Source organism: Heloderma suspectum, chromosome 2, assembly GCF_057233095.1.
Source record: "Heloderma suspectum isolate Gila_16-S chromosome 2, 16-S_ref, whole genome shotgun sequence".
NCBI lineage: Eukaryota > Metazoa > Chordata > Lepidosauria > Squamata > Helodermatidae > Heloderma > Heloderma suspectum.
In genome coordinates this window covers 234,258,381-234,274,656 of record NC_139459.1, presented here as the reverse complement: position 1 = coordinate 234,274,656, position 16,276 = coordinate 234,258,381, and the positions used below count along the sequence as shown (strand labels likewise).

Below are 16,276 nucleotides of genomic sequence, written 5' to 3'. Positions count from 1 at the left end.
TGTACGTGGCTGCAGAGTGCCAACTGCATCACAGCCTCTCAATGGTTGTCAGGGCAGTTCTCTCCAGTGCCAGCTGAGTCCCACATTATAGAAAAAACCCTGTCTTGCTCCCCAGCAAGGAGGGGGCCCTCCCCCCCCAATCCTGAGCCTCCCTGCCCCCAGGCAAGCCGGCTGTGCCCTCAGTACAACTATAGTGCTCCACTAGAGATATCAGTGTTTCCAAGGCAACAAGCTGGGATTTCTTAGAGGCAGCAGAAAAGGAAATGGCTTGGAAATTTAACGAGGGATTGCGGCAGTGTTGGGGTGCACCAATGTCAATATTTACTTCGGGGTTTCTAGCTCAGGTAGGGAGATTCCTGGGGCTTGGTCCTTTAAGCAGCAATCAATGATAAATAGATCAGGGTAAGTTCCCTTTGTATGAGGGGAAGAGAAGAGTAGCCATGTTAGTGAGGGCCAGACTACACATGACTGGAAATAAGTCAGGTGTTTAAACAAGCGGTCTTAACTTGGCCAGCTGCAGGGCCCTGATGCAGAGCATGCTCTCAATCTGGATCAGGGTCCCACACCAGTTTTCTGCTGAAAATTGTCTCCTATTTGCCCCTGAAAGTATTGTTTGCCCCCCAAAGTGCTATTTACTGAAAAAAGCAGCCAGAAAGAAGCTATTTTCAGAAGAAAAACTGGCACATGGCCTCAATGTCATGTGTAGTTTGGCCCCAAGTCTCCCCAGCCAATGGGAATTTGGAGACTGGAAAGACCCTTGTGTTCCCTGGCCATTCCTAACCAATCAGGGCCTAGGGAGTAGAGCACTGCTGATAAGAGCATTTCTAAACATCCAAAGTCCTAGCTTCTCACTGCAAAGGAACCTCTGTAACATTTCAGGTTTATCCAACTGGCCTACCCAGCTTGCTATCCCATGTGTCCCAAGCACACATCTGTAGTATTCCTTTGGTCAGGTCCCTCCAATAGAATCCAAACAGGGCTAATTACTATCTAAAGCCATGACAACTCCATGTGTTCCTAGAACTGTGCTGCTGCACAAAATCAGAAGCATGGGTGATGTTCTTTGGGGGAAAAGGACATGTCTGTCCCAGGGATATCCCTACACTGACACTGGGAATTCTGTCATGCCTACTCTGGCCCCCAGGCTCTCTCCATCAGCAATGTGGACAACACAACACTAGCGCGGCCTAAAATTGTCAAGAGACAGGCACACTATGTGAGCACATTCAATCGCTGTGCAGATACGTTCTAAGTAACTGATATAACCATGCTCCCCTTTGCCTTGGCCATTTCATTCCCACAATGATGTACATACTCTGCAGCCAGAAGAAGTCTGCTTCCACCAAACCTCTCAAGTTGACTTGATCGCTGGTCTTCAGTTGGTGGATCAAGACCCAAAATTGGGTTGTACTGACATAAAGTAGGCTGCACCAGCGGTACTACCAACATCCTAATAAATGTTTTTTGTTTTGTTTTTTAAAAGCATGTTTGGGCTAAAGAAGGATTTCAGGTCTGAAAAGATTAAAAACTACAGGGTTAGATGGCTAGCCAGAGAAGAGAAGAAATACAGGAATAGGGGGATTCCTTTAATTCAGCCAAAATAGTTCCCTGGGAAAATTATGTATGTTCTTTGTAGACCAAATATACATGCCAGTGTGATGTAGTGGCAAGAGTGTTGAACTAGGAGCTGGGAGATCCAGGTTCTAGTCCCCACTCGGCCATGGAAGCTCACTGGGTGACTTTGGGCCAGTCATAGACTCTCAGCCCAACCCACTTCACAGGGTTGTTGTTGTGAGGATAAAATAGAGAGGAGGAGGATAATGTAAGCCACCTTGGGTTCCTTGCAAGAGGAAAAAAGGCGGGGTATAAACGCAATCAATCAGTCAATCAATCAATCAAATATCCATACCTGATTTGGGAACTAGAGATTTTCATGGTTGCTTTTATGTAGTTTTAAATCATTGTTTTATACCATTTTCATTGGATGTTTTTTAAAAGTGTATTTTTAATTTTTGTAAGCCACCTTGTGAACATTTTTCTTGAAAAGCCATCTACTAACATTGCAAAACAAATAAATAATCATGCAAAGCATGCCCCTGATGGATGCCAGCCCTCCAAGTCCCTTTCAGAATATAGTAGTGTCTACATGTTTTGGAGGGGTATAAATGAAAACATGCTGTTTCTTTTTTTTAGATTATTTTTAAAAATCCAATTGCATGAGCATTCCAGCACAAGAGAACAACAGTGCAAGCCAAAAAATATTTACTAAAATAAATGAAACAAAACATTGACAAAATGTTGCCTGTAGGTCAGGGAAGGGGTAATAATGGAGGACATAGCACAGCATTCCTGTGTTTCAGATGAACTGGAGCAGGGTAGGTATGTATAGTTGTAATCCTTCAAAAGCAAGTTCTATTCTGTTCAATGAGATTTATTCCCAGGTAAGTGTGTATGCCTGCAATCCTATGCACCCTTGCCTGGGAAAAAGTCCTACTGAACATAGTGGGACTTACTTCTGAGTAGGCTATAACCCCTATTAAAAACTGGAAGCAAAATTCATGTAATGGCATGCTGAGCTATTTGTCATTATTCATATTACAGGCAATATCAAGTAGGCTTCTATGACACATGCACAATGTCATATATTGAATGCAATTATAATGATTGCAGAATCCTGAGGAAGGACATTTTCCCAGTCATGTCCATGTACCAGGAGTGATAATGCTGGCAATATCAGTATTTGTAGCCATGGTTAACTGTACTGCAAAGGCATCCCTGTATTGTAATTGACCAAATATAGTCAGAAAATGCTATTTAATTGTAAATTACATTTGTCTTGCAACCCTGCTCCATCTCTCTCATGCAAAGAGACTGAGCTGATTTCCTTTCTTTGAGGTGTAAGACATCTGTTACATCATCATGTGTCTTTGTTATAAGAAAGTCTCCTCCACATTCTCATGGTTTTTCCTGACCATGAATGGATACTTCACTCTTGCAGGAAAAAGATCAGAGTCTCGTGGCACCATAAAGTCTAACAGATTTATTATGGCAAATACTATTGTACAGCTCCCTTCATCAGAACCTTACAGAAGCCCTTGTTGACTTATTAATCACTGGAGCCCTTCTTCAAAAGCCCAGATGCCCAACTGCGTAGCTTTAGTGTCCCACCTGTATGCATAGTTCGAATGTCTTTGAACCATGATGAAATGAATTTTGGTGTCTTGCAAGACTACATGCATAATTTCAGTTGCAATCGTATACCCACTTTCCTGGGAATAAGTCCCATTGAACTAAATGGGACTTACTTCCAAGTAAACATACAGGCATGTGCTGTAAGCCACCAACCCATGGCAGCATGCCAAAGTGACATGGTTTTGTGAGGTCATAGGCCCATTTCCTTTAAAATAAGCAGGATTAGGATTTAGTGCCTGATATAGTACCAGAGTCAGATTCACCCACCAGAAATCCTGGAGCATCAGAACACAACAAAGAGACTGAAGAACAGTTGGCTAGCTTTCAGGACAAGGCTGATCAGGTGGTTAGAGACCCCAACTATTGCTGTGCACCTGCCTCAGTTGACAGGTAGAAACAACAAAACTGGGTGGGGCAGTTTTAGGTACAAACCTTGACAGGAAACATCAGAACAAAGAACCAGCCAGGGTGGGATAGGCAAGAAGAAGAATGGAGTGGGATGGGAGATTTAAGAGGCAGGCCATGGAAGCGTGGGGGGAGTATGTTCGGCAACAGAGTACTGAAAGGCTATGAATTAGGACTGAAGATGATGGCTAGAGGGAGCTCTAGGGTGGGAGAAGGGAATGACCAAGTTGACTGTGGTACAGCTTTGTGCCTGTTTAGGGCAACTCAGAGACTGATAAAACTCAAGGGTAGAATTTGTGTATACTCACTCCCATTCCTTGCGTTGTGCCTGGGGTGTGTTGTGGATCTTGTGTGCCTGATGGGCCATGATGATATCACGGTGATCCACCACTCCTCCACGCCGCTTGTATGAGAGAGGCTCTTGACCCATGTAGTGGTACCAGCCGCCAAGGAAAGGGTACTCAGGGCTAGTTGGCCCACGTCCATCATGTACAGCTTCATAGTAGCTGGGAGGGGACAACAGGGATGATCGAACCACAGCACGCCTCGCCATCCATGGGAGTTGGGCAGATACCCCAGAGGTTTCTGCCTGGCTGCTGCCAGGGGGTAGCTGTGGAGATAGAAACAAGGGAAACAAATGATGGAAGAGGTTAACTGGCTGCTGCATGGTGGCATAGAATTATGGTTCTCTCTATAGACTGGCTTATTCAGAACAATCCCACCAAGTCTCTGGCTGCTTTAAAAGACATCCCTAGTTTGATAGGAGCGCAACTGCCATTGATTTCTATGTAGGTCTGTAAGTAATTGAAGGCAGCCTTCACCAACCTTCAAATGTTTTGAACTTCAGCTCCCATCAGCCCCCGCCAGCATAACCAATGGTCAGGAATGTTTTAGTACATAACATCTGAAGGGTATCAGGTTGGGGAAGGCTGATCTATGGCAATAGATCAGGGATGTGTGAATAATGAGGCTGTTTTTAGTAGGCAAATCTTGCTTTATGCTATGTTTACCTTGGCTAAGCCGGCCCTTGGATGGCATAATGCTAAAGAAACTCTCATTCTCTCTTTCAGGCATTGGACAGAGTTAGACTGCATTGCTTATAGGAGGAAAGAGGAGGTAGCAGTGAGGTTAGAATGAAAGGACCGAGAGGATTCTGGGTTTTGTCTTCAGAGCTGGATGGCAACTGGGCTCTGATTCTTTTTCCGGTTTGTTTGTACCCCTTGGGAGATTTTGAACAGCAACTAAAAATAAACAAAAGATAATGAGACCCTGAGGGGATTTCTAGTGCCAACATAAACCCAGCATCAGGCCCCAAACCTCCTCTTAGTTTTCTGTGCTATTAAAAACCCCCAGCCCACAACCACACACTACCATCTCCCCCACGCATTGCAGCACCTGCCATAACTGTCTGGATATGTATCGGCCACTAGAAGACGCTCTCACCACCAAGAAATATTTTTTTTAAAGCAAAGGAAGAGAGAGCGAATCAGCTTTTCAGAGGGAAAAAATCAGCTCAGCCATTGAGTAGCTGTAATGCTGTGCCATCCTTGTCTTCCCATTCATTCCACAGCTGGTGCCATTCTGGCTGTTGAAGAAGCTAGGGACTGCCTCAGGTAATCACATAATACCTAGACCATTTGAGAGATATCCCACCATCAGGAGGCAGTCTGACACACTGTCAGAATGTTACACTTATAACCCTCCTCACATATTACTTCAGTCTCTTGATGCTTTTCATTCCTCTCTTTTTCCCACTAGTTTCAACATAAGCCCGTGATCTGTAATGTCAATTAAAGTAAAATAAGTGGGACCAGCAACAAAGTGTTGCAGTCCATCACCCTCCTAAAAAGAATGTTCCTATTGAAGGTTTGAGCCAGCCATTCCCTCCAAGAAGGGGATTCCACTCCTTCCTCCTCTACTATGTTCCATTTTTCTTTTCCAATGGTCACTTTATATTCTGTGGTGTCTTGGACATGCTCAGTCCCCATTAGGCTAGTTTGGGGGTCCTTAACTTTTTCTACATAGAAGAAGAAGATTTTTTGCACTTCTACAAACCTCATGGTTCTTCTGAGCACACCTATACCTCCATCTTATTTCTCAGTGGTCCCATTTTGGCTGCAATCCTATTGGCACTCAATGAGTTCACTATAAAATGAGTAATATGAGGATGTCCACATTCCTGTTCTCCATAAATTGTGGCTACTCAACAGTAATTGATGGGGTTTAGTGGAGACCACAGGAGAGTCTCTTCCACAGCCCTTTCTCCGAGATCCACATAGCTCTGTTCTTAGCCTTCTTCTATAGTTACCCCCTTTTCCAGGAAAAAAACAACAACAGATCAAAATATATTATATTCATCATGCCCAAAATATAAACTTCTTGTCTTTTGTTTCGCACTCCATGTCTACCAAAAACATAATAAAAGTGTCACCTTTGAACTTAAGGGAGAAAGAGGTGGGGGAAATCAATCAGGTGCCAAGTCTTGCTACTTGTCAGGAGCACCCTAGCTGCCTCTTGCAGTCCCCACCAATAGCCAACTCAGGACACAGACAATGAGGATTCTTTCCGAGAGTTTATTCCTTTATGACTCTTTCAGATACTAATCACTAGCGACAAAGCAAGGAACAGCACTGGGGAAAGATAGCAGAGTAGCCTAAGATCCAGGTAAGGCAGTTGGTCCCCGTTTGAAGGAGAACCACGGGAAGACCCTGAACTTATGGGCTAGAGAGAGATCCTCCCTCTTTCCCTTGGGTCCTTGGGACGCGACCAGTTTGAGCGCCAAACGAGCAGTACGCCTCCTTTCTGCACCCTCCATCTGTTGTCGCTCCCTGTGTCTGTGCCGAGTGTCCAGCAAGCCCCCCTCCAGCGCTCTCTCACTACCAGGGTCACTATCTATCCCAGGAATGCTGGCAGAAGGAATCTCTGCCAGCTGCTGTGCTTGCGAGAGATGAGCGAGCTCCTCTCCCACGGATTGCTGTTCCTCCTCAGAATCAGAACTGCTCTGGGGCTCTATTGGCTCAGTTTCCACCCTGACACTACTGCTTCTCCACAATGTTATCAAGGCTTATGCGACATTCTAGCAGTCCCCTACAAGGCTTTGGCCCCTAAATAAATCAGCCAGTCCACCAAATCCAGACTAATATTCCCCAAAATAACCTGCTGCCACCAGCTACTGATTTATAGGGAACAGTAGGACTCTTCCTTTTACAAACTTGGCTGTGTAAAACCAACATGTGGGGTGGGGTTGCTAAGGCATGTAACTCAGTAAATATATTTATTTATGGAATATAACATGCAGAACAAATAGTCATTTGATAAAGAATAAAAAATAATAGTTCTACATGATAACCTAACTCAACATATCTGGTTCCCCCTTTCAACAACTATCATAACCACCAGCCTTTTACTTATGTCTTTTCTTTCTGCCCCTGATCCCACTCATTCCACTCACTCCCCCACCCCCAGTCTTCTCACCAATGCTGTCTTTTACTCCCTCTTTTGACTGACTTTCTCTGACAGAGCACCTCTTCAGATATATTCCTGCCTAACCCTGCAATCATTACTGGAGGCCCTGCTCCAAGTGCTCTTGTATGCTGAGCATAGGCATTGTTAGGTAGAGCCTACCTGGGCATGGGCCCCAGATCTTCCAAGCTGGGCCGCACAATGTTAGAGCTCTCCCATTTGCCATAATCTTCCTTAATACAAAACTGCTTTTTACCACTGAGCTCAGTAGCTTTGCAGTTACTAGGAAAGCTTAGGACTCGCTCCCTTAGCAGACCAATAGGGAGTGTAGCATGAATGCACCAGCCTTTTAAAATAGAGGGGAGACTGTCACTTTTCCTTCCACAGTCAGCACATTGTTTTTCTTTCCCTACTTTTTTGCTCTTACATGGCATCTACTGGGAGCTTGCTTTCAATGAAATTCTGAAGAGGAAGAGGGAAGGGCAGGAAGAACTCCATGTGAAATAGTGGTATTTCACATACCATCTGATATTACTGCCCCAAACTGGAAGCTTTGGCTTCTGCAGAAATTCAGTAGCTTCAGTATAGCAATGGATTCAGTCAGCCTCCACAAACTTCTTTCTCTCCCTCCAGTTTAGTTTTTCCTAAATAGCTTCAGGTCTCAGATTATACCAAAAGGAGGGTTAGGACTATGTGATGTCATGATCCAAAAAGTGCTGAGGCTTTTAAATAGGTTTTACAGTTTTAAAAAAGCAAGAAGCCCTCAGCCATATCACCTCATAAGTTAATTTAAGTACGTGCAATCCTTACAAACCCTCCACAGCCTCCTGAATTCCTCTGAAGTCTGTTTCCCACCTCCCAGCTGAGCAGAGCAGAGCAGAGCAAGCTGCTCCAGCTGGTCCAGGGACTACAGAAGCAAGCAAGCTCCCAGAGAGCGAGCGACCAGAGCGAGCAAACAGGGGGAGCAAACAGAAGTTGGCCAGGGGAGTTGCAGTGGTAGAAGAGACAAAGGAGACAAAGGAGACAGAGGCTAAAAGGTAAGTGGGCTGCAGGAAGCCCAGAGGGCTGCCCTTTATCCTTCTGAGTGGCTGTGAGCTCACCAGGTGCTTCTAAGAGCTCCAACTGAATTGGGTGTGTGTGGCCTGAGTACTCCCAGCAGCTGAGTGGGTGGGAAGCTTCACTCTGTTTCCCCCCTCCCAGCTGAGCAGAGCAGAGCCGAGCAGAGCAGAGCAAGCTGCTCCAGCTGGTCCAGGGACTACAGAAGCAAGCAAGCTCCCAGAGAGCGAGCAACCAGAGCGAGCGGACAGGGGGAGCAAACAGGAGTTGGCCAGGGGAGTTCGGCAGGGGAGGTCAATGGGGAGGCCCCTAACATTTTTTTATTTTTAAGTTTTTTTAACTATTTTTTTTCATTTATTTGTCTTGTAACACACACTTTCACACCAGTGGGACTCTGCTTTTAACCAATACTGAGTAGAGGAGAAGGCACAGGATAGTCTAGAACAATCACAAAGCTAGGCACAAAAAAGGAAAAGAAGCAATGGAAGGACAGGACTCTCCAGTGGTGGTGACCTGCAAGGTGTGTGCAGTGTTTGTTTTCTTGCCTGAGAACAACATGGCCTACACCTGCAACAAGTGCAAGTTGATCACGCTGCTGGAAGAAAAAGTAAGTGGACTGGAGCGGCAATGTCGACCCTCCGGGGCATAAGAGAACACGAAGAGTTTTTGGACAGAATGGGGGAACTACAGCAGCAAAGGGCAGACCAGAAGCTTGAAGAGCAACAGCAAGATGAGGCAGAAGTGGGAAATGCTGAGGAGAAGAAAAATGGAGTAGAGGATACTCCTTGGAAAAGGGTGACAGTTAGGAGAAGAAGAACTAGACGCCACTCTGCACCAGTGGAAGCAGTGGAGCTGTGGATCCGACTTGCGGATGAGACTGGAGGACAGCCTGCAGAGGAAGACTCACAGGGGAACCTACATAAGAGTGAGCAAGAGGCTGAAGGTCAGTCAAACAGAGGCGATGAAACCCAGGCCTACAACAAGAAGAGAAGAGTGGTAGTAATGGGAGACTCCTTGCTGCATGGGATCGAGACCCAGGTATGTCGAGAAGACCCGTGGACTTGCCAGGTATGTTGTCTCCCGGGAGGACAGATTAGAGACCTGATTGAAAGGTTGCCTGCACTTATAAAGCCCACTGACAGGTATCCCTTTCTTCTCATCCATGTGGGAACAAATGATACCGCCAAGTGGAGCTACAAAGAAATCACGTCTGTCAGGGTGGACACTGAGCCCATAGAATCCCAGAGTAGTTCTGATTCGGAGGAAGAGCAGTCGCTCCTGGGAGAGGAGCGCACCCCTTTTTCCCAGGGCTCGCAGCTGACAGAGATTCCTCCCACCAACATTCCTAGATTAGAAAGCAGTCCAGGGAGTGACCCAGCACCGATAGCAGACTGGTTGGATGCGCGGCGCAGACGCAGAGAACGGCGCCAAATGGAGAGCGCGGAAAGGAGGCGTAGTGCCCGGTTGGCACTCAAAGAACGGTTGCGCCCAGAGGATCCAAGGGAAAAGGGGAGGGATTCTCCCTAGTCATTATATTCAGGGGTCTGCCAGTAATTGCCTTTCAAACGGGGACCAACTGTTCCAACTTAGGGTATAGGGATGCTGCTGCTCAGATCTAGTTGCTACCTGTAGAGTTGTTAAGTTGTAAAAGAAGAATAAAGCTTTGAAAAGAATCCCTTTGTCTGTGTCTGGACTTGGCTACTAGATTAGACTGAGAGAGCCCTCCAAGGAGCCCTTGACAATGTCAGACTTTGAAGCTTTGGGAAGGAAACTCAAGAACTTTGGGGCCCAGATAGTTTTCTCATCCATCCTTCCAGTAGTTAGAAGATGGATAGAAAGGGAATGAAAAATACTCTGGGTGAATGACTGGCTATGAAGGTGGTGCCAACGAGAGAGATTTGGATTCTGGGACCACGGGCTATACTTCCTGGAAGATGGGCTGTTGGCAAGGGACGGGTTGCACCTCACAAAGGATGGGAAGAATGTGTTTGGCCACAGCATGAAGAACTTCATCAGGAGGGCTTTAAACTGAAGGGAGATGTAATGTTGGGGGTAACAATGGATGTAGGCGCATGCACTGCAATGGAGAGAACAGCTCTGATAGCGCCCAATAATAGTCTTCACAAACATGTAGGAAGAAAGCCAGACTATGAAGCACATGGTCTTCGATGTCTATATACTAATGCCCAGAGTATGGGAAACAAACAGAATGAACTTGAACTCTTAATACAGGAGGGAAATTATGACTTGATAGGTATAACTGAGACTTGGTGGGATGACTCTCATGACTGGAATGCAGCAATTGAAGGATATAACTTGTTCAAAAAGAACAGGAGGAACACAAAGGGAGGTGGGGTTGCACTGTATGTGAAAAATACATATCTCTGCACAGAAATACCGGAGTATGAGCTTGGTAGCCCTATTGAGAGCATCTGGATCAAAATAAATGGAGCAAAGAATAAAAGGAACCTGGTGGTCCGAGTCTACTACCGGCCACCCAATCAAGGAGAAGATGAGGATGAAACTTTTGAAAAACAAATAGCCAATGTTTTAAGGAAGCATGATGTAGTAGTAATGGGGGACTTCAATTTCCCTGATATTTGTTGGGAGACAAATTCTGCAAAACATGGCCCCTCCAGGAAATTCCTGACTTGTGTGGTGGATAATTTCCTCCTACAGAAAGTAGAGGAAGGAACTAGAGGATCTGCTATCCTTGACTTGATCCTAACCAACAGAGATGACTTAGTGGATAAAGTAGCAGTTACAGGAACTCTGGGGGAAAGAGACCATGTTGTACTTGAGTTCTTGGTTCCAAGGGAAACAAAAGCCAAGCATAGTCAAACGTGTACCCTGGATTTTAGGAAAGCTGATTTTAATAAACTCAGAACAATGATCAGTAAGGTCCCATGGCAAGCGACACTAACAAGAAAAGGAGTCCAAGATGGGTGGGAGCTTTTAAAAAAGGAAATTCTGAAGGCACAATTACGAACAATTCCAACAAGAAGAAAAGGTGGAAGGCAACACAAGAAGCCAATGTGGCTTCACAAAAAGCTTCGAGATGACCTGAAAACAAAGAAGGACACGTATAGGAAGTGGAAAGAAGGCCACGTAACAAAGGAGGAGTACAGGCAGATAGCACAGAATTGCAGGGATGGCGTCGGGAAGGCTAAAGCTGAGAACGAGCTGAGGTTAGCGAGGGATACTAAAAGCAACAAAAAGGCTTTCTTCAGCTACGTGCATAGTAAAAGGCAGAGGAAAGAAATGGTGGTTCAGCTATTAAATAAGGATGGCAAAACAATAACAGATGACAAAGAAAAGGCAGAGGTGCTCAGTTCCTACTTTGGCTAATTCTTCTCCCAAAAGAGGGTCTACGACCCCCCTGGCAAAGGTGAAGTACAGGCTGAAGGGGCAGGATTGCAGCTTGAGATCGATAGGCATATGGTCAAGGAACACCTAATTACTTTGAATGAATTCAAATCTCCAGGGCCAGATGAACTGCATCCTAGAGTAATAAAGGAACTGGCAGAAGAACTCTCAGAACCGCTGTCTATTCTCTTTGAGAAATCAGGGAGGACGGGGGAAGTGCCAGATGACTGGAGGAGGGCTAATGTTGTCCCTATCTTCAAAAAGGGTAAAAAGGAGGAACCTGGGAACTACAGACCAGTCAGTCTGACATCAATCCCTGGGAAAATTCTGGAGCAGATCATAAAGCAATCCATCTGGAAGCACCTTGAAAACAATGCTGTGATTACTCGAAGCCAACATGCGTTTGTCAAGAACAAATCCTGCCAGACGAATCTGATCTCATTTTTTGATCAGGTAACCTCCCTTGTAGACCGTGGGAATGCTGTAGACATCATATACCTCAACTTCAGCAAAGCTTTCGACAAAGTGCCCCATGATATCCTGATGAGCAGACTAGCTCAAAGTGGGCTAGATGAAACAACGATCCGGTGGATCCACAGTTAGCTGCAGAATCGGACTCAAAGAGTGCTTATCAATGGGACCTTCTCAAACTGGGGAGAGGTAACGAGTGGGGTACCGCAGGGCTCAGTCCTGGGCCCAGTGCTCTTCAACATTTTGATTAATGACTTGGAGGAGGAGGTGCAGGGAATGCTGATCAAATTTGCAGATAACACAAAATTGGGCGGGATAGCTAATACTTTGGAAGACAGAAACAAAATTCAAAGTGATCTGGATAGACTGAAGTGCTGGGCAGAAAACAACAGAATTACATTTAATAGGGATAAATGCCAGGTTCTGCACCTAGGAAAAAGAAACCAAATGCACAGTTACAAGATGGGGGATACGTGGCTCAACCACACTACAAGCGAGAAGGATCTTGGAACTGTTGTCGATCACAAGCTGAATATGAGCCAACAATGTGATGTGGCCCCAAAAAAGGCAAATGCTATTTTGGGCTGCATTCATAGAAGCATAGCTTCCAAATCCCAGGAAGTACTAGTTCCCCTCTACTCAGCACTGGTTAGGCCTCATCTGGAGTTCTGTGTCCAGTTCTGGGCACCACACTTTAAGAAGGATGCAGACAAACTGGAGAGGGTCCAGAGGGGGGCAACACAGATGATCAGGGGACTGGAAACCAAGCCCTATGAAGAGAGACTGAAAGAACTGGGCATGTTTAGCCTTGAGAAGAGAAGACTGAGGGGAGATATGATAGCGCTCTTGAAGTACTTGAAAGGTGGTCACAGAGAGGAAGGCCAGGATCTCTTCTTGATCATCCCAGAGTGCAGGACACGGAATAATGGGCTCAAGTTACAGGAAGCCAGATTCCGGCTGAACATCAGGAAAAACTTCCTGACTGTTAGAGCAATACGGCAATGGAACCAATTACCTAGGGAGGTAGTGGGCTCTCCCACACTGGAGGCGTTCAAGACGAGGCTGGACAGCCATCTGTCAGGGATGCTTTGACTTGGATTCCTGCATTGAGCAGGGGGTTGGACTCGATGGCCTTGTAGGCCCCTTCCAACCCTACTATTCTATGATTCTATGATACTAAGTGCTACCTCTCTGAAAGCAGCCATTTGGCTTGAGGAACTCTCTGTCTCATTCTCTCTCTCTCTCTCTCTCCTCCCCCCCCCTCTCAATTTCCAGTCACCATTCTTCTTTGCTTCTTTTCCCCTTCACTTCCCATCCTTTCCTTGTCCTGGTCTTTCTTTCTCTTCTTTATTCCACCTGGGGCATATCTTGGGAAATTTTTAAAGATAATTCTCTTTTGTGGGCAAGAGAAGTTCTGAACTGTATTTGACTTTATACAAATAGACAAGAGGGTTTGTTTTTCTCCTTTTCCTTCTCACCCAGGTCTTTGAGAAAAGTGGGTTCACATGGTTGCAGAGGAACAAATCTGGGGCTGTTTTGTCAGTTGCCATTATCCAGCAATAGGAAGGGCTGTAGCTCAGTGGTCAAACACCTGCTTGGCATGCAGAATGTCCCAGGCTCAATCCCCAGTATCTCCAAGTAAAGGTAGGAAAGAATCCTGCTTCAGACCCTGGAGAGCCACTGCCAGTCAATGTTGACAATACTGGGCTAGATAGACCAAAGGTCTGACTCAGTATAAGGCAGTTTCCTATGTTCCTATGAACAGAAAGTTTTAATAAAAATGGGAGTTAATTATTATTTCTGAAGAGGAGGGGAGATAAATATTTCTCACTTATATAGTCCTATGTATGCCTACTCAGACTATGTTTAATGGGGCTCATTCACAGGCAAATGTACATAGGATTCCAGCACAAGTTACTTTTTCAGGGAGGTTGCAGTTCTGCATGTTCCCTCAGAAATAAGTCCTGAGTTATGAGCATGGTACCGTAGTCTTAATGCACTGCCCACCTGATTCCAATCCAATTAATTGATTACTCTTCCAGCCCAGTCCTATGCATCTTTTCCCATATGTGTTTTCCCCCCATTTTGCATGGACTCTAGTTTCAGTGGTGAGGGAAAGGCACTTAGTAGAAAGGCCCAAACTTTCTCCATAATGTAGACCTAGATTTGAAAACAGACTCCTTGGCTGAATCCTGATGAAGTCTTGGCACAAAAGAAGTTATGAGGAAGAGGATACAATGAGAGCTTGTGCATAACAAACAGGAGGCAGAGGAGAGTTGCACAAAACAAAACATCTGTTTTTATGAAGAGTTGCTGGAGGATGGAAGAATGAGGAGGGATTGTTGTATGGAGGGGAACATAATGGGTAGGAGGAGACGGTAAGTGTTCAGTGGTGAAAGAAAAGCATTCTGCATATGCTCAGACACATTCTATATTTAAGAACATAAGAAGAGCCGTGCTGCATCAGACCAAGTTCCATCTAGTCCAGCATTCTGTTCACACAGTAGCCCACCAGCTGCCCATGGGAAACCCACAAGCAGGACAGGAGTGCAAAAATACCCACCCACCTATGTCCCCCTGCTGCTAACATCGGTGCAATGTAAATAAATTCAGGTAAAAGGGATGTGCATTGAATTCAGATCAAGTTTGAAGCCCAAGCAGAATCAGGTGGTCTTTATGTCTCAAAATAACATATTTTGGTTTAGTTTCACTAAATGCTGCAGGAGGATGGAGGCCGTGTGGTTCAGTGACTTACAGGTTCACCTTCTAATTCTAGGGCACATTTTACTTTGTGGGAGGGCAAGGATAGGACCATGAGATGGCCATTCTTCCAGTGCCAGCGCACTTCATTATGAAAAAGCCTTAAACTGGATTTCAAACATTGTAATTCCCTAGCCCCTCTTCCTATCCTTCTGAAACTTTGCAGGTGGGGACAAGGCTACCCTTGAACAAAAACTCCTGTGGCTATCATTCTGAAATTTGGCAGACATGATCCCCTCAGATGGGGCAACGAATTGTGAAATTTATTGGCAGTTCCCTTTAAAAGAAAATCAAAATATAAAGGCACATATCACAAAAAACTCTGCAACTATTTTTCTGACATTCGGCAGGTGTAATCCCCTCCTAAGGGGCTACTATGCCTGCAATTATCATCCAATTCTGACCAATAGAAAAAAGTTATAGCATTTTTTAAATTTCTCATGATCATCAACAAGAAGCACAAAGCCTCAGTTTTCCAAACGTTGACTCGGGTGTGGTACTGAGCTGACGTGGACCAACTCCAAACTGGCTGGAGAAGCAGGATGTTTTCCAAACCGCTAAATTGGGATCTGAGTTGAAAGGGGTCAGTGCACACCCCAAATGTATGTATGTACGTATCTCTCTCTGTGTGTGTGTTTACACACACACACACACACAGCAGAGGTGTACACTGACCCCCACTGGAATTCGCGTGCGCACACACACACACCCACATGCAAATTTGTGTTATGGGCCTGTGCAATATTGTGTTTGTAGTTTTATCTCTGTGGGATTTTTAGATTTCCCCGTAGTGGTTGTTTTAATTTCTGCAGCTTTTAACTAATTTTCTATTATCTGGTTTAGATTTGTATGGGTTTTATTTTTGTTTTTAATTGTATGTCACCCTGAGAGCTATTAGCTGTGAGGGGCCTTATACATTTTAGAAATGAAATAAACTGTCTCTCCCCACCTGTCACTCACTCTAACTAACACCTACCTTTTCATGACACTCCCCAGCTGTCAATCATTCCTCCACTCATCCTATTAATTCCATCCTAACTACCCAAACCCTGGTTAACATTCTTGTCCCCCTGCCTCTCTACTGCCTCCCACCCCATTGTATATAATCCTAAAGAAACAATCAGGCGGAGTCACTTGGAGATTAACTGGGGCATGTCACCACCTGGGTAGGGGAAATGGATATGTAATCATCATGTTAATTTTAAAAAAGCCTGAAACTAAGTATTTATTATCTCTAGCCCTTTATCTTCAAAGAGAAGTAAAAACAATGTTAGCTTTGAATTTCAAAATGGTTCATATCTGAATGTTTGAATGTGTCCATTGACAGACTGAGAGGCTCATACGCAGTCCTGACAGGACACTGTGTTGCTGAGATACTAATAGCTAAGCAAAATCAGCTCCTAGAGTACCAGAGTCTCTGGTAGAAACACTGGTACAAATGGTAGTCTAAAATTAAATTAGACTCCTGTAGGTTTTTCCATCCTGGATTCATCTGAATCAATCTAGAGACTATTTATTGTTAACCCTATGATAACTTATGTGTGTTTTCCCTGATGTACTTCAA

General features: G+C 45.0%; 1 protein-coding gene across 1 annotated transcript in view; it reads right to left on the bottom strand.

The window, feature by feature from the left end:
- CACNA1A (calcium voltage-gated channel subunit alpha1 A) overlaps positions 1-16,276 on the bottom strand; it is a 368,926-nt gene that overhangs the window by 324,315 nt on the left and 28,335 nt on the right. Inside the window, exon 2 of the mRNA XM_084838533.1 lies at positions 3,906-4,207. Within this exon, the coding sequence (XP_084694659.1) occupies positions 3,906-4,150 (245 nt within the window). The 5' untranslated portion in view covers positions 4,151-4,207. The remainder of the gene's footprint in view (positions 1-3,905; positions 4,208-16,276) is intronic.